The sequence below is a fragment of the Ambystoma mexicanum genome, chromosome 3q, assembly GCF_040938575.1.
Source record: "Ambystoma mexicanum isolate Mex_15411 chromosome 3q, UKY_AmexF1_1, whole genome shotgun sequence".
NCBI lineage: Eukaryota > Metazoa > Chordata > Amphibia > Caudata > Ambystomatidae > Ambystoma > Ambystoma mexicanum.
This window is the reverse complement of record NC_090926.1, coordinates 375,085,117-375,110,617: the sequence shown is the minus strand read 5'-3', so window position 1 is coordinate 375,110,617 and position 25,501 is coordinate 375,085,117. Positions and strand designations below refer to the sequence as shown.

General features: G+C 47.2%; 1 protein-coding gene across 1 annotated transcript in view; it reads right to left on the bottom strand.

Annotated features, from left to right (window-relative positions):
- Positions 1-25,501, bottom strand: part of CCDC69 (coiled-coil domain containing 69) — a 284,855-nt gene that overhangs the window by 53,902 nt on the left and 205,452 nt on the right. Inside the window, exon 4 of the mRNA XM_069654005.1 lies at positions 23,520-23,607. Within this exon, the coding sequence (XP_069510106.1) occupies positions 23,520-23,607 (88 nt within the window). The remainder of the gene's footprint in view (positions 1-23,519; positions 23,608-25,501) is intronic.

The following is a 25,501-nucleotide window of genomic DNA, read 5'->3' as shown; positions in this document are numbered from 1 at the left end:
AGCAAAAAGGTGGTTCATTGGGTGTATAATGTGTACTGCAGGTTCGGCTTTGGTGTTATTTTTTTAAAAAATTATTTTGGGTAGATTGGGTTGGAGTATGGAGACTCTGGTAAATCATTTGTGCCAGGTACTTCATGGCTATTAGATGAAGATTTTAAAAATACCATTGGGAATGGCCAAAGGAAAGCAAGGGTAAAATGCTTATTTCTTGGCCTACTGAGGGGACCTATGGTACGGGATATTGAAAAACATGCATACTTTTTTTAACTACAGAACACAAGGGTTTGAAGTTAGAGAAGCAGTTAAACATTTTAGAGCTATGGAAGATTTATGAAAAAGGTAGGAAGGCACATAATGTTAAAGTCTCAGAAGAAGGGCCAAAAAAGGAGGGTGCAGGAATTCCTTCTGCACTGCCCCTATATGAGTGCTATCCTTTATTGCCCAAAGAAAGGGTATACAGACCCTGAGTTCGAACCTCCATTTTCCCCAGCAGCCACTTCAGTGGTTTCGAGACTGACACAGGTAATGCCTCAACCAGCTACAATTCCTAGAAAATGGGATATTGAGGAAAGTGAAAGGATAACTCCTTCAATGGTTAGGGCTGAAGAAAGGTTGAGAATGGAGAGGGGAAAGGAAATAACTCCCCTGACTGCTAGGTTAGCAGAGATATTAAGGGTGGAGGAATGAGAGAGAGAGAGACCAGCAGTCAAAAGAGTAGATGAAGGGTTGGTAATGAGGGAGAAAGGGTAGACTATGCCTTTTTCTGATAGTATAGAGGATAGGCTGCGAATGGCAGTAGAGGCAATGGAGCAGGAACAATTGAAAGAAGCACTGTTGCAAGCGGAGGAATAGACAGGCAAAGCTTGTAGAGGAAGGAATGTGGAGGCATAAGCAAGTTCTTGTTAGGTTGGATAAATCGATTATCAAAGAGGTTAATGTGGACCTGGAGAACAGTAATATTGCCATGGGTACAGTTGGATTTCAGCAGAAGTACGGGAGCCAGCACCCTATGATGGTGCGGAGTAAGCTTCCATGCCTGTAGAAGAGTTGGGGAAGTAGTAACAGGACTAGGAGACGAAGAGGAATGGGAATCGGATGTTGAGCAGGGAGAGCAGGGTGCAACAGCCCCACCTCCCGCTCCAGTAGCAGCGACAGAGTACACCATGGGGTCTTAGGACATGCTGTGGTACTCGCATTGGCCACACTAAGTAGCAGTGGAGAGATGGGGGGAAACCCCAGTAAAAGCGGGTGCAACTCAGTTTCCATTGCTCCAGAAGGGTCTGGAAAAGGCGTATTATTTCCCGTGGTCACACATGGACCAGAATAATTTGATGAATACTCTCCCCTCGCTCACTACAGGGGACAGATGTGGATTTATGCATTAGAGAAACACTGCTGGTGTCATATTGGCCATAGTGGACATGAAAAGAGTATTCATGGCTCTAATGGGGGAAGGGTCAGATGAGCTTTGGAAGAGAGCACGGTATTCGGGAGTTCAGTGGCATTCAAATGCTCATGATGGAGCAGTATTTAATAACTGCAGTGTGCAGTTATGGGGAGCCCTGTGGATTATGTATCCCAATATGCTGGATATACATTCTATTTTAGCTAAAACTATGACGTTGCATCATTATCCTGCTGTACACATCTAGTTAATTCAGGAAATGTGGAGGGCAGAAACGAGAGTAGCAGGACTCCCCAAGGAAGTACATCATGATCTAGATAAAGCAGAAGGGATAGAGTCCAAGAGTTGGCTGGTAATTCAGGCACATATTGTGCATTTTTGTAAAAGAAGGCAAAAAAAGTAAAGTATAGAGCATGCACAAAATGCCAAGCTTGTTCATAAAAAGCTAGGGAAAATCTTTTTGGCTGGGGCAGTGATTACAAACTCCATTGAGGGACAGCATGGACAATTGGGACAACAGGGACATGGTGAATCAGGAATGACACATTGTTGGATGAACAGGTATGCCCCGGGTACAAGGCAAATAAGAGGGTTTCCAAAGGGCAGGGGAGGATTTTCACGAGGAAGGGAGTCATTTGATGGGATTGGAGGAATGGGTTGAACAGAACCGAGCAACTAGGGCTGCACAGACCTACGGGGTCCCACCAACCATGCCAGCACAGACATTGGAGAAAAACCTTTTACCCCAAGGAACGGTAACTCATTACACTGGAGGGAATCTTTTTTTGCACCCGGTGCTAATATGTACCAGGAGCAGGACAGCCCACAGGAATCTCTGATGTGCCCAGTCTAGTCCATTACCACTGATGTATAAGAGGAATCCTGGATAGGTGTTCAGGTAGCTGACTGAACGTTTATGATCATGGTTGATACAGGGGCTACAAAATCTTGCATCAAGAAAGTTGAGTTCTCCTTGTCAGGCAAAATTAGGGACACACAGGGATTCTCTGGGGCTATCCAGTCGGTTACACTTACTGAAGATCTACGTATGAGACAGGCATGGTATCAAGAGATGACACAGACAACAATTGTAAAATTCAATGCCAAAAGCTTTATTAGTAATCAGGATGGTGTAATGCCTAACTTGACCTATAAATGTGGTGGGGATTTCCCACCCTAAATAAAACTAAGGGCAGTCTATGTCTGTAAATCCAAATCAGAAGTCTGTCTGTGTCAAAACCTATGCTTGCCCTCACATCTAGAAATAAACATGGTGTGGGATTTATTTCTTAGCCAACAGAATAGTGTTCAAAAGGTATCTGCTGCATTCAGCATACGTTCTTTCACAAGTTCAAAACATTCCAATAGCTGTTTGTCTTACCAATGTTCTGCCAGATCTTGAGGTTCCCTTCCCCAAGTTCAATCTAGTTAAGTGCACACAAAAGGGGTTGAGGATCCCTTCCCCAAAACAGTGTTTATCAGTTCTTTGAGTTCTCAGGATTCCCTTCCCTAAGATTGTACTTAGTGCTCATACGACTTGCATTTTCTTAATTTTCCTTGCAAGAAAATAATAGGTTGACTTGGCCTGCCTTCCAGCTTGCTTTAGCATTCAATTTCCACTACTCTTTGGTTCCTTCACAAAATATCTTGCTTGTCACCATTTAGGGCTCCGGGGGCTAGGATCAGTTGTCAAACCATCAGGTCCACCCTTCTCAGGTCAAGCAACCAGGAACCATTGGCTCTTGGCCAAGCTTTCTTAACGTTTCCAGATACAGTCTATAGAGTTCTCCTTCCCTATAATTCCACAACAAGCAGGGGGTGTGTCCCAGCCGATCTTGTTTGATTCAGTGTTCGTAAACTAAGTTCCTCGGTTTCATAACATTCATCAAAATCAAAAGCTCTTCTCTTAACATCTACCACTTTTGGAACACTAGGTTTTTTTGCCCGTCACCTTTTCAGGACTCTCTGATCTAGGCACACTTGTCAGACCACATGGTCCACTCTCACAGGTCATGCAACCATGAGTTCCCCCTTGGCCTTGGAGAACTCCTTCACTTCCTTATCTGCTTCAGGCCTTTGACTTTCCACATTTATATTTTTTTTGAATGCTGCAACACTTTTGTACATCAGTCTTTAGCTTTTCCCATAAACTTACAAATCTTCTCCACATTGGTTTATCAACCTATTTTCTTTTCTTATGTTCATAGGGTTACTTTCACCCAGACTGACATTCCTTTTCAGTTTGTTTTCCAATGTTCGCTCAGTATTTCATATGCCTTGGTTTTAATTCAAACAGAATTTTCTATTCCGTTCGGCATACAATATTGTGTACTTTAATTCAAACAGCACTTCTCATTCAGTTCGGGTTTCAATACTGCAAATTTCATTCAAGCAGTACTTTTAGTTCAGTTTGGTATTTATTTATTTATTGTTAGCTTGTTGGGTGCTTTTGCAGGAAATATATTCTGTTTCAAAGCGGCCACAGAGCAGCAGGAAGGGAACATGGGATAGTAGTTCAACTAAATACAAGAAATACAAATACCTACTATGCCTTGTGTGTATGGAACAGCCGAACCTACTATGCCTCGTGTGTATTCAGGATGTGCAAGTGCAAGAAGGAAGAGGGCAGTGGGCTAGGTGCTGTGGTGTCTGTGGTCGAGGTGAGCCACAGATGAAGTGCAAGATTTGGTAAGTGCGATGCGGCCAGGTGCCGCATTTGGTGGAAAGTGCGAATCTCCAGTGTGCAGGGTGTGCTGAGGCAAGTGCTGAGGAAGACAGATGCCGGGGAGATTGGGCTAAATGGTCAGAGGCCCAGAGGATGCATAAGGGGCCAAGACACCAATCACAGCAACTATGGGATTACCAGAGGAAGGAAGAAGGGAAGGAGAAGGAAAAGGAGAAGAGTCTTGAGGTGCTTCCAGACCTTCAGAAGGTCTTGCTCAAGATGCAGAGGGAGGAGGAGGCTGTTCCAGAGGAGGGATTCAGCTGAGGAAAGTGAGAGGCCTCCTGCTCTCTGTTTAACTTTCCACACAGGTCTATAAGGACAGTATTTGGTACGAGAGTTGGAGATTGTGTGGTCCCCGGCCCCAGACAGCATTGTGGATGATGCAGAGGGATTTGAATTTGATCTGTGCAGCAACCAGGAGCCAGTGGAGGCTTTTTAGGGCAGGAGAGATACATTCTCTGGGCTTAAGGCCAAGGATAGGTCTCACTGCTCTATTCTGGATTAGTTGAAGGGGTCGCAGAGTGGAAGAAGGTAGATTGAGGAGGAGGCAGTTACAATAGTCAAGCCTAGAGAGAACCAGAGCTCGGCAAGCATTGAGATTCTGGGGGAAGGTGAGAAAAGGGAGAATTCCTTTGAGAAGGAAGAGTTGGAAGGGGGACTTCTTGGCAATGTCCTCAGTGTGAGGGAGGGAGGAGAGAGGGGAGTCAAAGATGACACCAAGGTTTCTGGCTTCAGAGGACGGAGCAGGGGAAGAGCCCAAGGTGGAAGGCCAGAGAGAAGGGAAGTAGGAGGGAGCAGGGGTCCCAATCGGAAGGATCTCAGTTTTGCTGGCATTGAGGCAGAGATCATTGGAAGATTACCAATTGTGGATGGCAGAAGAAGTCTGAAAAAGAGTTGGGCGTTGTCTGCATAACACTGGAAGTTGGGGGAGGAGGAGGAGATGAGGCATGCCAGCTGAGCAAGGTAGATATTAAAGAGCCAGGGGGATAGGATAGGTCCTTGTGGGACATCACAGAAAGAGAAGGAAGTAGAAGAGGAGAAGGTGCCCAGGATTAGATGGGAAGAGCGGTTAGCTAGGAAGGAGGTCAACCATTCCAGAGCCTGTTCCGAGATACCAAGGGTATCATGGAGCCTTTTTAGGAGGATGCAATGGTTGACAGTGTCAAAGGCAGAAGGGAGATCAAGTAGAATGATGACAGCTGGGGAGTTGGAGTGCAGGGATGCAAGCAGTTATTCATGGGTGTTCATAAAAGCAGTTTCCGTGCCTCTGGATACTCTGATTCCAAATTGATGATCATGGCGACCACCGACAAGTTCAGTGTGAGAGGTGAGTTGGGGCAAAACCAGCTTCTCCAGTAGTTTCCCCAGGAAAGGGGTGATTGAAATAGGGCGGTAGTTGGATGGACAGGCAGGGTCTGCTGAAGACCTTTTCAGTAGTGGGTGCACAAGGGAGTGCTTGCGGGAGGAGGAGAAAGAGCCAGTGGCGAAAGAGTGGTTGCAGAAATCAGTGAGTGCAGGGGCAAGAGAGCCAATGTTGTCCTTGCAAGTTCTGGATGAGCAAGGGGGGTGGGGGGAACCTGTTTGGAAGAAGCCTTCATAGAGCTGACAAATCTGGTGACTTCTTCAGGTGTGACAGGGTTGAAGGAGGAGGAGGGTGGAGGGGGAGTGACCAGGATAGGCAAGGGGGAGTGGGATGGGTTGGATGGGTGATTAACAAGGGTGTTCAGGATGTCCTGAGTTTTGGTGGCAAAGTGTGTGGCCAGTGCATTGGCCTGGGCGTGGGGAGGAAGAGACTGTAAAAGGCTTGGCTAGTTCCCTGCAGATTTTGAACTGTTCAGCCGTGTTATTGGATGCACCTGATACCCGTGCTTGAACGTCGGCCCTTTTTTTGGCAGGGATGGGGAGTCTGTATTGCCTTTGGAGCAGGCCGGCAGGCCAGTTTGTCAGAGGGTGAACCTGAGGTTTGCCACTTCCGTTCCGCTGCTGTGCACTTTTGTTTCAGGGCTGCAAGTTCAGAGTCATACCAGGTGTTACGCTTAGAGGCAGATCCTCATGTCAAGGGTATTGGTAATTGCTGAGTGAAGATTGCTGAGAGCAGAGTCTGTAGTGGAGTCTGAGGTGGGGGTAGTGGGATGAAGGTAGAGGCAAAGGCAGCGCTGACACTCGTTTCATCGGGCGAATGTTCGGGAACGAGGTTGGCAGGGCTTTAGTGGGTGCAGAAGGGTGGCCGAAGGGACCCAAGTGGGAGGAGAGGAGAGGAGATCATGGTCTGACCAGGAGAGAGGGGTGACCAGAGGGGGAGTGAGCAAGAGGTTGGAGTGGATGATGTCGTCCAGGGTGTGTCCAGATGAGTGGGTTGGACCGGAGGGGAGGATGGAGAGGGAAGCACAGGGATCAATGAACAGAGTGGATGCTGAGGCAGAGGCGACCAATTGGATGTTGAAGTCCCCCAAGAGGAGATGAAAGTAAGGAGTAGCAGAAATCAGCCCATTCCGAGAGAAACCGGGTGGTAGCGCCAGGAGGCCAGTAGATGGTAGCAATGGTCAGAGTGGAGGAGGGAGAGATGACCAACTTGCAGACCAGGCTCTGAAAGGAAGATTAGAGTTGGGTGGGTACGATGGAAGAAGGAACTCACTCAGGATAGATTAAGGCGACCCCACCGCCAGCACAGTGAGATTGAGGCTTGGAAATTATCTTGAACCCGACAGGGAGGAGAGAGTCAAAAGCAGTGACTGAGCTGACATTGAACCAAGTCTCGTGAGAGCGAGCAAGTTGGGTCAGTGTTTTCAAGAAAGAGGCAGATGTCAGGGACAGTGAGAGTGGCGAGGGGAGAGGCAGCAGACGGAAGGAAGTTAATGAGGGAAGGCAGGATCCAATCAGAGAGTGGGAGGTTGGGTTGAGGACCCTGGACTAGGATAGTGCCAGTGTGGTAGACATTAACGATGCAGCGTGAGGATGAGAAGCCAGCCAAGAGGACTTCCCACTTGGTTCCACCTTTAATGGGAGAGGAAGTGAAAGGGAACAGAGTAGAGATGAGATGAGATGAGGAGTCCAAAGATCTGGAGAGGGGACATAGAAGAGGATGTCAGTGAAGACCTCTCTGGAGGTAGCCCTAACCTAAGTGTCTGCGATGTGAAGGCCACGTTTTGCACACAGGATGACTTTTTTGTGCTTTTTCATTTCGGACATAGTGAGAGCAGGGAATAGGAGATAGAGTTGCAGATAAAGAAGATAGGAGAGATGGTGAGTGCCATTAGGGAGAATGAGGAAAGGAGAAAGGGTGACTGTGCTGTTCAGTTCTGACCTAATCTCACAGGTGGCCTAGCAGTAGCACGAAACACAATGCAATGAAGTTAGAGTGTAGAATGTAAGTACACACAGCTCAAATCGAATTACAATGAAAGGCTACAAAATGCAGTGAATCAGGGCGCAGGATGATACCCATAGCCCAAAAACGATGTTCATGAAAGGCTACAGATGCAGTGAATCAGGGTGCAGGATGACAATACACAGCTAAAATCAATTTACAATGAAAGGCCACCACAGATGCAGTGAATCAGGGTGCAGGATGACAATACACACAGCCCAAAAAATGATGTTCATGAAAGGCCACAGATGCAGTGAATCAGGGTGCAGAATGACAATACACACAGCCCAAAATCGGATTACAATGAAAGGCCAAAAATGTAGTGAATCGGAGTGCAGGATGACAATACACAAAGCCCAAAAACGATTTTCATGAAAGGCCACAGATGCAGTGAATCAGGGTGCATCATGACAATACACACAGCTAAAATTGAATTACAATGAAAGGCCACAGATGTAGTGAATCAGGGTACAGAATGACAATACGCCAGAGAAGCCAAGCAGTTGTTTTCCGTCTACCCGGGCTCCTCCTCCGCCACTGCTGGAAAGCCTGCGTTAGGCCGGTGCTTCCATGGCTTCCCGGGTCATTATGCACCATGTCTACATGCTACTGGATCCGACTGATATCAGGAGGAGGCACTCACCAGTGTTTGTTATGAGGGTGTCTCAGATAGCCACCAACCCTTGTAGTGCGGTAGATGTCAGTCTTTCTTATTTTTTGTATTGTACTAGGGGGAGGGCAGCTCCACCACTACATGAGAGCATGGCTCTCCGACACGGCAGGTGCCGCAACAGATGTTTGCTAGTCGGGCATCGTCACTCATCCCCGCCTCTACTACCCCCAAAGGCTATCTGGAGTCTTCACCCCGCCGGGGCTCACCTGCATGTCTCGACTGCTGTTTGTGTCTATGTTGCGGCAGGGAGCCACCACTTACCACCACGGCACAGCAGCTCCGGCACTGTCTTCGGGCCAGGGCGTCCCAGGGCTCAGCTCGGCAGACAGCCACCAGTCCGGAGGGGCAGCAGAACCCTGCAGTCAAGGATTCCCTCTCAGCAGCTCGGGATGCAGTCATGGGCGCTCTCCTCCAGACCCTCACCAGGCCAGGGACCGCTCACCCCCAGGTAGGGAGAGGGAGTCCCGTTTGCTCTTCGCCCCGCATACAACTCATTCCCCACGGTCTTGGTGGGAGAGGTGGCCCATTAGTGCTGGTGCAGCCCGCTGACAGTTGATGCACTAAAGGAGATGTTCCACAGTATTAGGCCAGCTCAGGAGGTGCCCGCTGCGCTCGGCACTCCAGTCCTCTGTTCAGCATCGACCCGTAGGTGCACGGAAGCAACAAGATTTTAAAGGATTTTGTGGTGGCTGGTCAGAGCCTTTTCAGGCAGCGGCCATTTTGTAGCCAATGCTACAATTGCATAATTTCATTCAAACAGTACTTTTCGTTCAGTTCGGTATTCAATATTGCTTCGTTTCATTCAGTTTCGTGAACCACTACTTGGCTACGTTTCCCTGGGAGTGCTCTGGTAGATCTGTGACCCCTGACCCTAACCGGCTCCTTGCAGCTCCACCGTGGGGGCTCCTGTTGCTCCCGCTCACCTTCTTGCCAGCCGGGACGTAGACCGCCTTTCCTCTGCTTCCTCGATGGGCACTTCTCTGCACACGCCAGAGATCAGATCGGCTGCGGCATGCAGCCGTGCTTGTTTTCAGTTGTTCGGCAGATCCAGCTGTTCTTTATCGCAGGCGCCCGGTCCTGCACCCACCACGTGACTCGCTCACTCCGGATCCTGCAGGTCCTCCGGGATCATTGCCAGTCTCTCAACCTCCTGGCCTCGTTCCACCAAGGTAGATCTCTCTCCCCACATTGATTTGGGCTCCAACTTTTATACACCTGAGCCTTGTTAAGGAGCCTCAGGTTGTGTTGTTGGCTGGAATTGCCTGACCATAATAACACCAATTACTGGGACATGCCTGAAATTCAGTAGTGAATACCTAGATACCCCTCTTCTTCATCCCAGTACTAGAGTAGTGTGGTGTTTCACATAGAAGTGTGCATTACTCCTAGTCTCTTCTTTGTCTCAGTACTAGGTAGGGTTGAATGGGTAGGTATGGGTTGGGATTGCATAAAACCCATAAAGGCTGAGGAAGGGTAGGTTACGTCAGTGTTAGGAATGGGGGATAACATATCTCACCCTCAGGTACTCTATCGCCAATTCCCAAGGATCCTCCACCCAGGTTATCCTCCCTCGCTTGTCTGCCCCCAGGATCAGGATCCAAAAGCAATGGCCCTTCCCTGGCCACCTGAGCAGAAGATCCCTGGGGAATAAATGTGAGAGCACCTTCAGGTTTCTCACAGTACACAAAATGTATCTGCTCCTTTGTTGTATTGAACAGATACACCAGCAAATTTCTTGGGCAAAGATCTCTTGAGCAAGCTTCGAATGTCGTTACTTGTAAGGAAGAAGGTATAGTATGCTCTATTCCAGGTTTATATCAGGTAAGAGAAGCAGCTTGTTTGCATGCATACTGTAGTGACAGCCCGATAAGGGGGGTGCCTGTACATTCAACTTTGTTTCTTTATGGGGTAATGGTTTTGTTGAGTTGGGTCCTGGGAATTAGAGAACAGACATAGTGGGTACAGGTTGAGTTTTTGTTTCAGCCTGTTTTGCCATAGGAGGTAACAACATGGCACCATTGTTATGATTCTTCTAGAGGCAGTAGTGATCAAGAAGAAGAGGGTGGATCTCTTAAACACTGATGAGGAAGAAGGAGAGTGGTGCACAGATAGTGATAGAGCAAAGGGAAGTACCGGAGATCATGCTCATCATTAGAAATACATCGCCACATTAGAAGGAAGATTTGGAAAAGGTGCCAGACCATTTATAGATCAGCAATCCTCATGAAGTGGGACTGCTAGAAAGTGTTGGAGCAGTGCAAATAAAAATGAAACTGGGTGTGCTATTACCATGGGTTAAGCAGTACCCCATGTCTAGAGAGGCAGACATGGGAATGTATTAGACTCTTGTGGTGTTTTTAAAGCAAGGCATAATCCAACCCTCTCTGTCCCCATGTAATATGGCCATCTACCCTGTGAAGAAAGAAGGGGTCCAGTTGGAGGATGGTCCAGGATTTGTGCCCCCTCAATAATACTGTTGATGTGGAATTTCCGGTGGTACTGAATCCTGAAACCATTCTCCATTATATCCATACTAGGTCGACACACTTCACAGGGATTGATTTGAAAAATACATTCTTCCCGGTCCCCTTAGACCCAGATTCTCAGTACCTCACAGCATTTAAGTATCATGGTCAGAGATTCAAGCACATTAGGTTGCCCCAGGGGTACTGTGAATCTCTGAGTGTTTTCAACAGGGTGTTCAATTGAAATGTACTTCTGTCCAGTACAGTAATCCAGTATGTAGACGATTTGCTAGTCTGTAGCACTTCAGAAGAGCAGTGTGGAAGACATTCAATAAAGGTTCTCACTTAGTGTACAGAGAAGGTGTGCAAAGTGGACAAAGAAAAATTGCATTACTGACAGACAGAGGTAGTATATTTGGGGCAAGTGATATCACCCACAGGATATATGGTAATGCCAGAGACAGCCAGCTCAGTTCAGAATACGTCTCGGCCAGTCACAGTGAAACAAATGCAGCAGTTTATAGGGCTCTGTAAGTATTGTAGATATTGGATCTTTGACTACTCTATTTACGTGAGGCTCTTACTGCATGGCCTTAAGAAAGTGCAAATGGTGAAAGGTCGATAGAATGGTCTGAAAAAATGGTAACTTGCTTTCGGGAACTCAAGGTGGTGATCAGCAATGCTCCAGCCTTGGTGACCCCGAATTACAAGATACTATTTTATTTGTTTTCTCACTCTAATGGGCAGGTGATAATAGCAGGCCTGACCCAGCAAACATTGATAGGCCTTCAACCTTTATGCATACTATAGTGGACTCCTAGACCCAGTGATGCAGGGACATTTTCCTTGTGAGCAAGCTATAGCGGCAGCAGCTTTTGCAATTCAAAAGTCTTCAACCATTACACGGGTTGCCAAGTGACATTGTACGCGGATCATGCAGTCTTTGTGATCTTGGAAAAATCCAAGTTGACTTTGATGACCCAAAGAGTTTGGGGTATGAGGGTATTTTATCAAATGCATCAATGCATCCCAAACTGTCTCACCTAGTCAATCCTGAGACAATTGTAGCCGAGCCAGAGAGACCTGATTATATTGTCCACGATTGTTCAACATATGAGGGAGAAGAGGATGAGTCTTAAGGAGGATGCTTCAGATGGAGACAAGGTACTTTGTGGTGATGGGTCCTCGATCATCAATCGGGACACTGGTGAGAGGCATACAGGAGCAGTCGTTGTGGGCCTTGTGGATGGGGAATACCAGGTCAGACTTGAGAAACACTTGTATTCACATTACTCCATGCAAGCAGCAGAACTAGTGGCACTTATAGAGGTGCTAGAAATGAGTAAGGGGACGGCAGTCACTATTTATTCTGACTGTGCGTATGTAACCTCCACTGTGCATGGTTATCAAGGTGGCAGATAAGAGGGTTTAGGAGATATGACAGGACCCCAGTCTTGCATGCTGTGCTGCTAACCAGACTAATCAAAGCAGTAACACTGTCCACAGAGGTAGGTATTGTAAAATGCAGAGCACATACTGATCCTACTAACTCCATAGCACTTTGATATGATGCCGCAGACATGGCGGCGAAGGAGGCAGCATATATGCCATTTACAGATTCCCCGAAAATAGAAACCCTGCTGGACTTAGAGACTCAAGCTACTCCTCACTGATGAGGCCCAATGGGGCCAAAACATGTTTGGGGATGCTTGTGGTCTCGTTCAGAAGGGATGTGACCAAGCAGTTCGGGCTGGGATCAAACCTGATATGGTCTTTCCCCTTGGGTAATGGCGTGGCAGGTGAAGAATGATGGTCTGGAGGGTTGTTCAGAGCAATGACAGAGGTTAAGATTAATTATAAGCCTTCCAGCCATCACCTGTTTTGTTTTCCAGCAGGTACAACTGCCAGCTCCCTATACTGCTGTCCCGGGTGATACAAATCATAGAAATGCAAGGAAGAGCACCTAAAGAGGAACAGGAGCTTTGTGCAACGTGAGGATGTGCCCTCTCACCCAGGTATTTGCTGTAGAGACAGGAGCTGATGGGCAAAGTAGTAATGCCTGTAGAACTGCATCTTATGGCTCTAGAGCAACTACATTTCCCATTGCACACTTCTCGACGACAAATTGCAGCAGAGCTCCAGGAGGAATTGTTTATACCAAACCTCTAGGAACAGGTAAGTAGATGTGAAGGAAACTGTAATGTGTAAGGAATTCAATCCTGCAAACACCATGAGGTCAGTAAGGGGAGTTTTGCAGAGGCCCTCTGGGCCATTTCGAGAGCTGCATATAGATTTTGTTGACAGGTTTAGGAAATGTAATAACTACCGGTATCTTATTGTGATAGTTTATCCATTCTCCAGGTGGCTCGAGGTTGGTCCATGCGCACACTGTGATGATAAGTTTGCAGCAAAATTTCCGGTGAGGGAGGTTTTGCCACGGTGGGGAATTTGGGAGGTTTTGAAGTCTGACAAGAGGCATACCCGTGAGCCCATGCTCCGGGTTGGCGACATGGTACGGTTATCCTCAAAGAACCTACCAGTATGCAATTTGCCTACTAAACTGGCACCCTGTTATTTTGAACCCTTTAAGATCACCAATCGCTTGTCTGCAGTGCCATTCCGCCTACATTTGCCCCTCTCTTGGCGCATTCACCCTCTATTCAACATTTCACTCCTGAAACCATGTGTGCAGGAAACTATGGTCACTCTTGCCCTCGCCCTGCCTCAATTAGCATACAGCTGGTCCCAGAATTCGAAGTACAGGAGATCTGCAATTTGCAGATCTGACGTGGGGTACTCCAGTTTTTGGTCGATTGGAAGGGCTACCCGGCATGTGGTCGCACCGCCACTCACCGGGTGAGGGAGGCGGGGTCGTCGGCTCCAGGGTGCCCCGTCGTGGAGGCTTTACCCTTGAAGGCCCCTTAGACTAACTCATCCAGTCCGGGTCCCCGGCTCCTTGGGTGCCGCCATGATCGCGGGTCAGCGCATGCGTGGATGTCCGTGCCCGACTCTCCGCAGTCAGCATGGATAACAAAGCTTGCGCTCCAAGCCTCGCTTAGGACCAAGACCTATATCCGGTCCCACTGGCAGGGAATCACTGCGTCTCAATGTGGTCAGTTCCCTGATCGTGTCCCTCGTTCCTAGCTACCCTTTTTTCTGCTCCTTGCCTTGCCCTTCCTTGTTCGGCTCCTTGCTGGTTGGTTCTTGTTCCTTGCGTCAGACTGTCCTTTCCTGGGTCTGGGTTGGGTTTTGGCCCCTTGGTTCTGAGGGTCTGGGTTGGGCCCCAGTCCCTGGTTCTCAACTTTCTCTTGGGGGTTTCCTGCTTTCTCTTCCCGGCTTCCCAAATTCCCTCTCCTGGCAACTTGGCCATGCCATGGCAGTCTCTGGGCTGTCTCCTGACTGTCAGTCTCTTGTTATTGCCGTGCCTCGTGCCTTGCTTGGTACCCTGCCTCCTGGAACCTGTGGAACTCGTCTCTGGAAATCCCTGTTTACATTTGGACGTTTTGGGGCCTTCTCTGCCAGTGCTTGCACTGTCCTGATGTCGCGCTAATCTGAGAATTGCCGTCCCATGGCGTTGGGCGCCAGTCCGGTTTGAGTCAACCAGGAGGGTGTTGGGTTGGTGCCCTGCATTGCTTGTTCTACAACTCAAGTATGCGTCGACAGACTGGCTGCCTCACCACCCCACTCTCCAGGAAGAGCAGGTACCCGGCATACATGAGACACCCCGTTTAATACTACTTAATACTGCCAACAGCAGAAGGGGGTCTAATGAAATGCGCCATAAGCTGGGAGACTTATTGCCCATACTTTTTATTATTATTATGGTATTTATTGAGAGTGGACCTAGCTTCGAGAAGCAATGGAGCGCTTTTCAGAGGTATACACTAATACAGATACATAACGGAGCGCTTTACAGAGGTGTACAACATTACAGATGCGTACCGGAGTGGCTTTTCAGTGGTAACAACAGAACAGGTATACAGCGGCCGGTAGGATACAGAGGGGCACAGAGGAGGGGTAAAGCTGTACCGGGTGGCCGAGAGGAGAGGGGCAGGCGGCGACTAGTGAGTCAGGTGGCGCGAGGGGCAACGTGATGGCCTAAGTGTTGAGGAGGAGAAACGCCTTGAAGAGGTGGGTATTGAGTTCTTTTCTGAATTGTAGGAGCGTGGGTGGAAGTCTGATACCAATTGGGAGGAGGTTCCATAGTCTTGGGGTGTAGAAGTAGAAGGCTTGTTTTCTGGCCCTTTCCTTTTTACAGCAGAAGATTTCAAGTCTGCATGTGCCCTGACTTCCGGGGGTGTGCTGTCTACCGGAGATGCTGAGTTTCTCAAGGAAGTAGCTGGCTGACTTGAAGGCGACTGCCTTATAGATGATGCAGCATGACTTGAGGGAGGTTTGTGCGGGAGGTGGGAGACTGTGAAGGTTGATAAGGACCTGGGTGATGATGTTGTATCTGCGAAAACCCATGATGAGGCGTGTAGCTGCATGTAGGACACTTCTCAGAAGCACAAGAGAGGATGACAGGAGGCCTTCGAGGAGTGCATTGCCCCATCCAGGTGGAATAGGACCAGTGCTTGAACAGTGGTTCTAAAGCTGTCCGAGAGGTAGGAAGGGCTTGACCTTTGGCAGGAGTGGGAGCTGATACCAAGCTGTGTGTGTTTTGTTTGCTATGTGTGTCTTGAAGGAGAGGTTTGTTGATGTGGAACTCAAAGGACTTGCTGCAGGAAGTGACCTCGAGTGGGAAACCCTCAGAGGTCATAGATGATATACAGGTCTGTATGTTTGGGTGTTCGGTGTTGTTGGTGAGGAGTAGGAATTCGGTCTTGGAGGGGTTGAGCTTCAAGTATGCACTGGACACCCATGATTGGATCAGCGAGAGGCAGGTTTTGAGCCTATGGATGTCCATGATGGTGTCGATCTTGAGTTATAGCTGTGTGTCGTCGGCGTCTTGGTAAATGTGGATGATGTGTGAGGCTAGGAGGGCTTCCAACGGCTCCTTGTATAGATTGAAATTCACTGGGGAGAGAATGAACCCTGAGGGACCCCACATGTGACGGGTAGCATTGGCGATCAAGAGGAGTCCATCTGAAGATACTGCTTGCGGTTGGCGAGGTACGACTTGAACCAGCTTAGGACAAGATTGTTGATCTTCATGTACCGATGTAGGGTGTCCATAAGCACCTGGTGGTCTACTGTATCGAAAGCTGAAGTGAGGTTGAGTAGAACCAGGAGGCAGAGGTGGCTGTCGCCGAGGATGTTGAGGGTGTCATAACCACCTGTATGGTTGCTGTCTCCGTGTTGCATCTGGATCTGAATCCAGATTGGTAAGTTTGGAGGAGATTGCTGGTGTCGATGTGTTGCTGTACTTGTGCGTCTACTGCTTTCTCGATCGTACCTCGGAAGGGAAGATGGGTGATGGGGCGATAGTTACCTAGGTTGTTGGGATTCATAGTGGATTTCTTAAGTAGAGGGAGGATTTGTCCTGTTTTTAGGGTCGATGGGAAGGTGCCTTGAGTTAGGGAGCTGTTGATGATCTCCAGGTAGGGAAGTAGAGCTTCTGCAGGGAGGGTCTTGATGTTGGATGCTGGGAGGATGTCACCTGTATACGATGTGGCTTTGAGCGCGGGCAGGGTTTCAACCAGATCCTCTGTTGAAAGTGCCTAGAATGATGTTGTCGAGGGTGTGATTTTGTGAGGTTGGTTTGTAGATGCAGATCTGGTGTCTATGTGTTGGCAAATCTTGCTGATTTTATCTATGAAGAAAGTGTTGATGGCAATGGATTTTTTGATGGAGTGTGGTATGGCTTGGTTGGGTAGCGGGTTGAAGCATTGCTTGACCACTTTGAAGAGGGCTCTGCTTTTGTTCTTGGCTTCTTCTATGGTATTCTGATAGGAGACCTTCGCTGTGTTAATTAGTTGTTGGTGGGATCCTCAGAGTTCCTTGAGGAGCGCCAGGTCGGATGCAGTCCTCGAGCGGTGCCAGGTTTTCTCTTGTTTCCTGATGACTCTTGCTGAGGTTGAGTTCTTGCATGTACCAGGGTGCTGACGGTTTCAGTTTGCAGGTGCGTTGTTTCAAAGACGCATGTTGGTCGATGGAGGCTGAGATGTTGGCATTGAGTGCTTCCAGTAGAGAGTCGCAGTTCCATTGGCGGTGTTCAGTCCATGTAAGGTGTAGGCTGGTAAGGTCTTCTGTGAGGACTTCCGCTGGGAAGTTCTTGAAGGACATGAAGGTTTGTCTGCTGGGATTGCTTGCCACGGGTGGTATGCAGGATGTTGTAAGGCAAAGCTAGGTGGTCCGACCACTCAAGCGGGAGAGGAGAGCAGTGGTGGAGGGAAGACAGTGTGGTGATGATTAGGTTGAGGATGTTACCTTTCTCGTGTGTTGGGTCTTTTTTGTGCTGTGAGAGGCTGAGGGTGTCAAGAAGGCTGAGGAGAACTTCCTTCATCGGTTTGGTGGCCTTGTTGCCTGGGAGGTGGAAGTCTTCTAGGAAGATGTTGGTTGCACGCGTGAGGCACATGGTGGTGACCAGGTCGGTAAAGTCTCAGATGAAGGTGGTGTTGGGTTTGAGTGGTCTGTAGATGAGATGGAAGGCGATTGTGTCCATTGGGGAGAGTGCGAAGTGGCAGTAGAGGACTTCAAAGGAGCCAATGTTATTGACATCAAGGCTGATGCAGGGCCACAAGGTCTTGTTTATGACTGCATGGCCTCCGCCTGCTTCTGTGTTCGATTCTGTAGCCATCAGGGACAAGGACGTCTAGGATGGGGGTGGATGTGGGTGTCAGCCAGGTCTCAGTGATGAAGATGGCATCAAGGTTGTGTGTAGTGATGAGGTCAGCGATGTCTGCCCCATGGGTGATAGCTGAGTAGACATGGCGAGCATCACCTTCCGTGTTGTGGACCGTCATGGGGTGTTGATGGACTTGAGGATGATGTGGGTAAGGTTGCTGCATTGCAGAGTCCATGCCTTAGAGGAGGGGCGATGTCGTTGACATTGGTGTTTCCAGGTGATGGTGGGGATGGCCCGTGGGTATGGAGGGAGAAAACACATGCTTACCTGTTGTCTGAGCAGGGGTTTGGGTCCTGGGTCCTGCCGGTCCGAACAGGTCCAAATAGGAATTGCCCTTTTCTCTGTCTGCCCTTCACTTCAAATGCCCGGGCAAGAAACGCCCTTGATCTAAGCGTTAAGAGCAGAAAAGAAGAGACAGGGCTAGGGAAGTGTGTGGGCTTAGGTCTGGTGGCCTAGATCCACTTGCACCATATTATGAAGTGACCTTCAGCCTTCTTAGGTTAACTTGTAAGGTTTATTACCAGCTTCTCAGGAAACCTTTACAAGCAGTTACATAGGAAACAAGTAGGTTACATTTTCCGAATACAAAACCCCTACAATTATTACAAGGTCAAGCAAAAACATTGCTGTTCTTACAAATGAAAAGGATACACTGAAATATGCCATATTTCCAGAAAGTCTGCAACATGCTAAATTCAGACGACACCATATCCCATATGGACGGCACCTCCCTTTGCTTGCATTCCGAACCAATACTTTTGGCTAGGATGAAGCAGCTTCTTAGTCTTTCGTGCTCCACCATCGCTCTTTCCATAATGACATTAACAAGTCTCCAAGACCACATCTGAGCACCTTGCCAAGACTCGCGTACGCTGACTCGAACCTCCTGCTCATGCTCATACCTTCCACAGCACCTCAGAAACATGACTTGACCAATGGAAGTGCGCAATATACAGGAGGGCACTGGGACTCCTAGGTGGATAATTCACTGTTTCTGAAATCAGAACTTCATGCCGATGAAATTTCCTGAGCACGCTGAATGACGCCTTTGGATTCCTTACTCGAACGTCTTTCATTCCGCTGCATTTCATATGTATGCTAGCTCTGTTTAGATCTTCTAAACCAACAGCTCGTAGAATTCTTGGGCATTCCGCCCATCCACCAACTCCCTTCACAACCTCATGACGTCACCATAGCCTTTCTGGACGCACAAGCAGTACAAAGTTCTCTGTGCCCAACCGTCACCCACTACTCTGCAGCCTTGAGAATTCACTTTTTTCAGCTCCTCTCAATGACGTTACACTGTAACAAGCGGCAGTTACATGCGACCAGCTCGGACATAATACTTTTACATGCAGGTCTTTTAAACTCCACACCAATGCAAACTGGTGCTATATGCCATGTATGAGCACCGTAGTCTCCCACGCTTTATGTCCATCCAAGTAATTCCTGCTAGCATTAATAGAAGTTCATCCCGCCTTTAGTCACTGATTAAAGTTTCCCCTTACTCTTCTAAATGCGAGAGACGTCCGTTTATACAGGGCTTTCCATTAACTTTCAGGATACTGAAACTCCTGCCCTTTCTCCTTTTCCAGTGCCTGGAACCAATTCCTTATCCAGCTTAAACCTGGGCAACCTAATCCTGAAATTCCTGAAGCAGCCCCTTCCCCCGCCATGCCCTGGGTGATGGGTCTTACTTGTGTCTTTGGGGGCAGTGTGTCCTCTTACTTTTCCTTCTGCACCCCCTGCAGCAGAGTCCAGCTTAGTTGCTTCCTCCTGCACATAGGTTCCTTCTCTCCAAACACAGCTTGTCGTCAATATAATGAAGTGACCTTCAGCCTTCTTAGGTTAACTTGTAAAGTTTATTACCAGCTTCTCAGGATACCTTTACAAGCAGTTACATAGGTTACAAGTAAGTTACATAGATAGGTAGGACAAAGTACTGGCTCCATCACCCAGGCAGAGGGCATCCTAACTTCCTTGGCTAGAACCCTCACCCACACATTCTGTCATTCAGGCATCAACACTCTACATGCCATCACAACATTCCTTCTTGCCTAAGCAGGCAATACACAACACACCTACTCACCAAATGCACAGGAAAAGAGGCTGAAGGGCTACTTAAGTATGGAAGAAGCGAAGGAAAACAGGAAGGAGTCAACAGTTTAAGGTGATTGACAGGTGGGTGGGGCTTAGGCCAGGTGACCTAGATCCACTTGCATCTGCTCACCAACTGCAAAGGAAAAGAGACTGGAGGGCTGCTTAAGTAGGGAAAACCTGCAGGATAACAGGAAGGCACCAACAGTTTACAGTGATTGACAGGTGGGCAGGGCTTAGGCCAGGGGACCTAGATCCACTTGCACCTGCTCACCAACTGCGAAGGAAAAGAGGTTGGAAGGCTGCTTAAGTAGGGAAAAGGTGCAGGATAACAGGTAGGCGGGGCTTAGTCCAGGTGATCTAGATCCTCATGCGCCTGCTCACCAACTGCCAGCATATGGTGAAAGCTGGCGTAAACTCACATTGCCAAAGCCAAGGAAGAAGCAGAAAGAAACCTTATCCTTGGCAGTCCTTGGTTACTGGTTTAGTGGGAAAACAAGATTGACAAAAAGGCTGCCCTTCTGGGAAAGGGATATCCAGAAGGAGAGAAGCATCATTTGTAGAATAGTATTAAAGAGATCCAATGTGAATCTTGTTTTCACTGAAGAGTTTAAAGTGCTGAAGCTACACATTTTGTGAATACTGTGAAGTTGTTGTGAACCTCTGGTCAGTTGATCTAAACCACAAAAGCACTGTTGTTGTGAAATGTTGTTCAGGCAGGGGACGTATACCTGCATTACAAACCTTTGGAGAAGTAGGCCAGGCATTGGAGTAAACCAGGCAGAAGTTGAAAAGGTTCTACAAGGTGGTTCTGACAGAGACAATGTATGTTGTTTGTGGTGCTAAAAGAAAAGCCAAGTATAGCTGTTGCAAAGGAGATATATTTCTTTGGAATGTATTGGTTGTGGCAAATCATCCTGACCAAGACAATTATTGTTTCTGTTGGTGAACTGAGAAAGTGTTCAAGGAGGAAAAGAAGCCATCTACTTTCTGAGTTGGGACTTTCTGCTGACAAGTTGAAGTGGCGTAAGATGGTGTCGGAACTTTTGTTGAAGACCAGGGTTTCCTTATGATCTTTTCTTGAACTGTGGAACAGAATCCTGTTTGAACTTGGGGAAGGGGATTTCACCCAGGTTATAATAAGAGACTCTGGTTACATTACAAATGAAATCATTATTGTTTTGAACTACCATCTATTTCCTTGTATATTCATTATATGTATAAGCGTGAGGGACAGATATCCCATGTTAGAGTGTTTCCTTTAGTTTATGTTAAGCAGGGAAATCCTCAGCAGTGTAGGCATAGTGAGACGTTCATCCAACCTTCTAGTATGATAAAATGGCATTTGTTGAGAAAGCTTCACAGAGTTGTCTGCCTCACATTTCGGACCAGTCACAGAATCCACTGTGAAGAAAACATGACAGTTATCAAACAATCATGCACACAGATTTACATACACAGGGAGTTTATAAATCTACATGTAGTGGGCTTTTATATGAATGGATTAAACTCAGCAGTCAGGGCTTGGTGAGGTGAATTTTAAGTGACTTGGAGAAACTGGTTTTGCAGAGTTTCAGAGGCCAGAGGAAGAGTAAATGAATAACTATGTTGTTAGCAGAAGGCCAGCTCAGCTAACATACCGGATGGCGTTTTTATGGCCTGGTAGTATCGCAAAGGCTGATGTCATCTTTAAGTGCATGGGGGCTTGCAGAGGGATCTGAACATTTGCTTTTGCCCAAAAATAAACGTGGAGTGAAGGACGCCTGAGGCCAGGGTTGACTGATACTCTGTGTTTTGATTGTTTTCAGGATGTGCCATGCGTGCTGAATTGCTAGTCGTTAGATTAGAAGTTTCCAATGACACCAGAAAGCAGGGGTGGGTGAGATGATTATCAGCAGTTCAAAGGCAACCTGTTTATTCTGTTCTCCCACATGTCATTTGAAGTATCTGTGCAAACCATATTCAAATTACATTAGGATTAAGAAGTCTCAGAACAGCTGGGATCTGTAATGAATTATGTGTGTATGTGAATGTATAACTGTATGATGATGTCATGGCCTACCAGGATGAATCCTAAAAAGAGGTGTGTTGTATACATGAGCTGAAGACGGTAGTTAAAATAACGATCACCAACGAGAATGGGGGAATTGGAGAGAGATGGAATTTCTTTGTAAACGTATCAACCAATCACGTGGAAGGGTTGTAATAAAATCTATGGGAGTGTTTTAACTGTTGTAAACATGTATATAATGTGTCAACTTGTGTGGTCCAGGGAGACTTGGCTTAGTCTGACTCCATAGGGTCATCTAGCCCCTCCCGGCCATTTGCAGAATAAACTTGCTTTATGGACAAAACGTACACTCGCTTCTTAAGAGGTGGGCCTACTCTGGGTTAAGGTGATTGTAGGCCCGCCTCTACAGTGACAAAGGCATTTTAACACACCACACAATAAAACTAACAAGCTTGAAGCGCTGTTATGCACACATGACAAAAACGTGCTTGCTATTTCTCCAGGACCTGTACTGGGATTTCTAAGGCTGTGTGCAGCCAAAGCCATGCATACCCCCTAATTTGCATATGTATTGACATCATCAGAAGTGACATCACAAAAATAACATTACAAGGCGTGTCATCAGACTCTGGTAGCGCATGATTGGTAGCAAAATAAAAAGAGGTTTCCTGTGTAAGCAAAGAGCTAAATAACTTTGTGGTGTGCAATGAATGGTCACTATTATTGTACCTGTAGAAATGCTATATATAGTTTAGCAAACCATGAGTATAGAGTTGATTTCATAGACAAAAATGCAAATCGATTACCAGAGTCACCCAATTTCAGCAGATAAGACCCAGTGAGATTAAACATTGTCCCAGATCACACAGTTTGATGAAGTCACAAAACTGGAATTTGAGTTCAGTGTGCGATGTAAGATTCAGTTCATATACGCATTTGTTAAAGTTTGGATTCAGAAGCTTAAATAATAACTAAGCAATAGCCGCAAGCAGGGGGGCATTACCACTTCAGGTAATGACCCGGGGCCCATAGTTACATGCCCTTGCAAAGCGATGGCCTTAACCCAGGCTGTGGGGCATTTCCTGAAGCAGTAAGGCCTCCTCTGCAAGGGGCTTATCGCTATTAGTACTCCAGCCAGTAAGACCGGAGTACTAATAGTCTTTTTCTCTTTTTTGAGACCCCGCCAGTGTTTCGCAGCAGAAAAAAAAGAAAAGAAATGGCCACTACGGAACGGGGAGAATGGACTACATGTAATCTCTTCTCCTTTTCCATGACACCCATTGAAAAAAGAAAAGAATGATCAAAACAAAGAAAATGGCTGCCATGGGGTGCCCACTCACGGAAGGAACCCTGGGCCATGGCAGTGAGCGGAGCCTAGTTGGGCAGCTAAGGACCCGGCGAGGGCCAATCAGATTGTTTGAAACAATCTGATTGTCCCTTGCCAGGTACTAATAATACAAAGGGAGACCTCAGTAAGGGTGGCTACGCTTCCATGCAGTTTGAACTATCATGTGAGAAGTGTGAAATCCGAGCTGGTAATTCTTTGGACAGCTTCCTCTGCTGTAGAGGAGCAGAGTCTGACCTTTTAGCCATCCTGGGCGTGTGGTGTGCAAAATGTCGGACACAGCCCCTGAAATATGGACTGTCCCACAAAATAGGGGTCAGTTGGCCACCCTGGACACAGTCCTTGCAGGCACAGCCCGTGTTTGTAAAGTATATTGTTGAAGTTCATGAAAGAGCAGGGGATCAGTGGAGCCAGAAGGATTTTGGCAAAGGTTTGAGTAGCACTTGTTTAATTGCTGTATTTGTGGCCGGAAGGACATTTGGTTTGCCTTCCTTTTGACCAGCTTTCCTGAGCTGACCATTCTCTTGCCTCACTTTGCTCCAATTCTGGAAAATAAATCGAGAGCTGATTCCAAAAACTGCTACCTAGTAAAAGAGAGCGAATCATTACAACTTCCCATGCCACTTCTAGAAAATGCCATATACCTTTGAATTGAGCTTCATGGTCAGTCTTCAGTGTTTCAGCCTGCTCCGACAGGCGCCTTGCAATCTCTGCTTCCCGCTCCTTTGCTAACTGAAACAAATGCATATGACAAAATGTCAGAACCAATGGAATGTTGAAAAAAGGATGAAAAGAAAAATTCAACACTCTGTACATTCTAAAAAGCATCAATCCTATATAATTCAGCAACTGGGCATGCACAAAATAAAATTCTGGGTCTTCCAAACCCAGCGAGGCGTTCCTCAATGGGACAACAGGTGTCAGACATTTTAAAGTCACCTCCAAATTCTGATGTTATCCAAATAAGGATACATGGTTTCAAACACTTCAATGTTAGCAAGTGTTTTGAAAAATTAAATGAGCACCAATTCCAGTGTGCCTTAGGCACTTATTGATTTCAGCATGCAACTCTTAGCAGACATATTTGTAAAGTATAAAAATCGCAGTTATTCCTATGGTCCCAAAATGCTCTTTCATGTTATGCGAAGCAGCCAGAAACCCTAATTATTGCTATTTGTTCCCGTCCTATAGGAGAATATGAGTGTACCAGTCTCTCCATCTCCGAATGATAACTTATCAGAAAATGATTATTTTAGCTTTTGATGATGTTCTTTGCTCATGTCTGAGTCAGAAAGAACACCCTAGAAAATCGGACAGCCCCTGAAAAGGACAAGGACATGAGAGTTGCACAAGTCTGAGGAGGGATGGTGAATTAAAGGAGGGCCCCGGAGTCAATGGAAGTCAGAGCAGGAAATGGCACGATGCTGACAGAGAGACTAAGATGGAGGTTGTAAGCGTGTAGGGCCCACAGTGCTTTGTTGACTAGCCAACCGACGCAAGGTAACCTGCTAGCAGAAGCGGAACCATGATAGGAGGGTCACCATTAGAGAAAACGCAGCTGCAGCATGCCTGTGATTACAGAGACATAAGAGCCCCGGCAGTCCAAGGAGGAGAAGAGCAGCAAGAGATGGACCTGGAATCGCCGGCGATCAGAAATGTGCAGCTGGAAAGGAGACCGAGGGTTAGGTCAGTGAACGAGGAGCCCTGTGATGAATCATAAGCAATCTAGTCAAAGTAAGGGTCCCTGGCGACAGAGGCAGACCATTGTAGTGGTGTGACCTACAGCGAAGACGAAGGTTATGGTGGGCCGGTGATTAATGCCAACAGCAGGAAAACTGCAAGACGTGGCTAGGGGGATTGTGGTCTATTGGAGTGGCCTTGCGCATGAAGGGGGGGGGGCGAGAGAACGCAATCCTGGTCAAAGAGGCGGTGGAGAGCTGTGTACTGTGCAGAATAATACCCCTACTGGGGTGACTGGTCATAAGGCCCCTTCGAACATGGAAATTGAGGAGTGTATGGTGATGTACTGTGTAAAGGGTGGCAGCATAGAGGTATTACAGTGCCCTGAAGAGCAACCCATCTCCCCTTGAAGCAGCATTTAGCAAAAGCACAGCACAGAAGATACTGACTTATAAGTCTGGGTCTCGTGTGAGACGTTTAGTCTGAGTATAACAAATTGCTCATGGATGGAAAGAAGGAACCTCAGTCGACAGGTCTGGCCTCACTACAGAATCTTCGTAGGATTGCAGAGCTGGTCATAATGGAGACACAAGGAGACAAATGTACCAGCATCCACAACACAGACAGAGCGAGTGACCAAATTGGATATTAAAGCTATATTGGAAGAAATCAAGACCCTGAGGGCATCCACACACGGTTCCATGTCTGAATTGATAAGTATGCAGGATAATGTTAAGGACAAGTAGGAGGCACTGGAGAATCAGTTATATCCTGACATTCTTGACTTACAATATGTTGTCATACTCAAAGGAAAAGCTATTCTCCAGATGAAGAACGATGATGCTGAAAATCATGAATGGAGATGAAACTATTGAGTGCTGGGAGCACTGGAAAAGGAAAGTGAGATGAACAAGGAAGTTGAGTGCAAGTTAAGGGATATAATTGG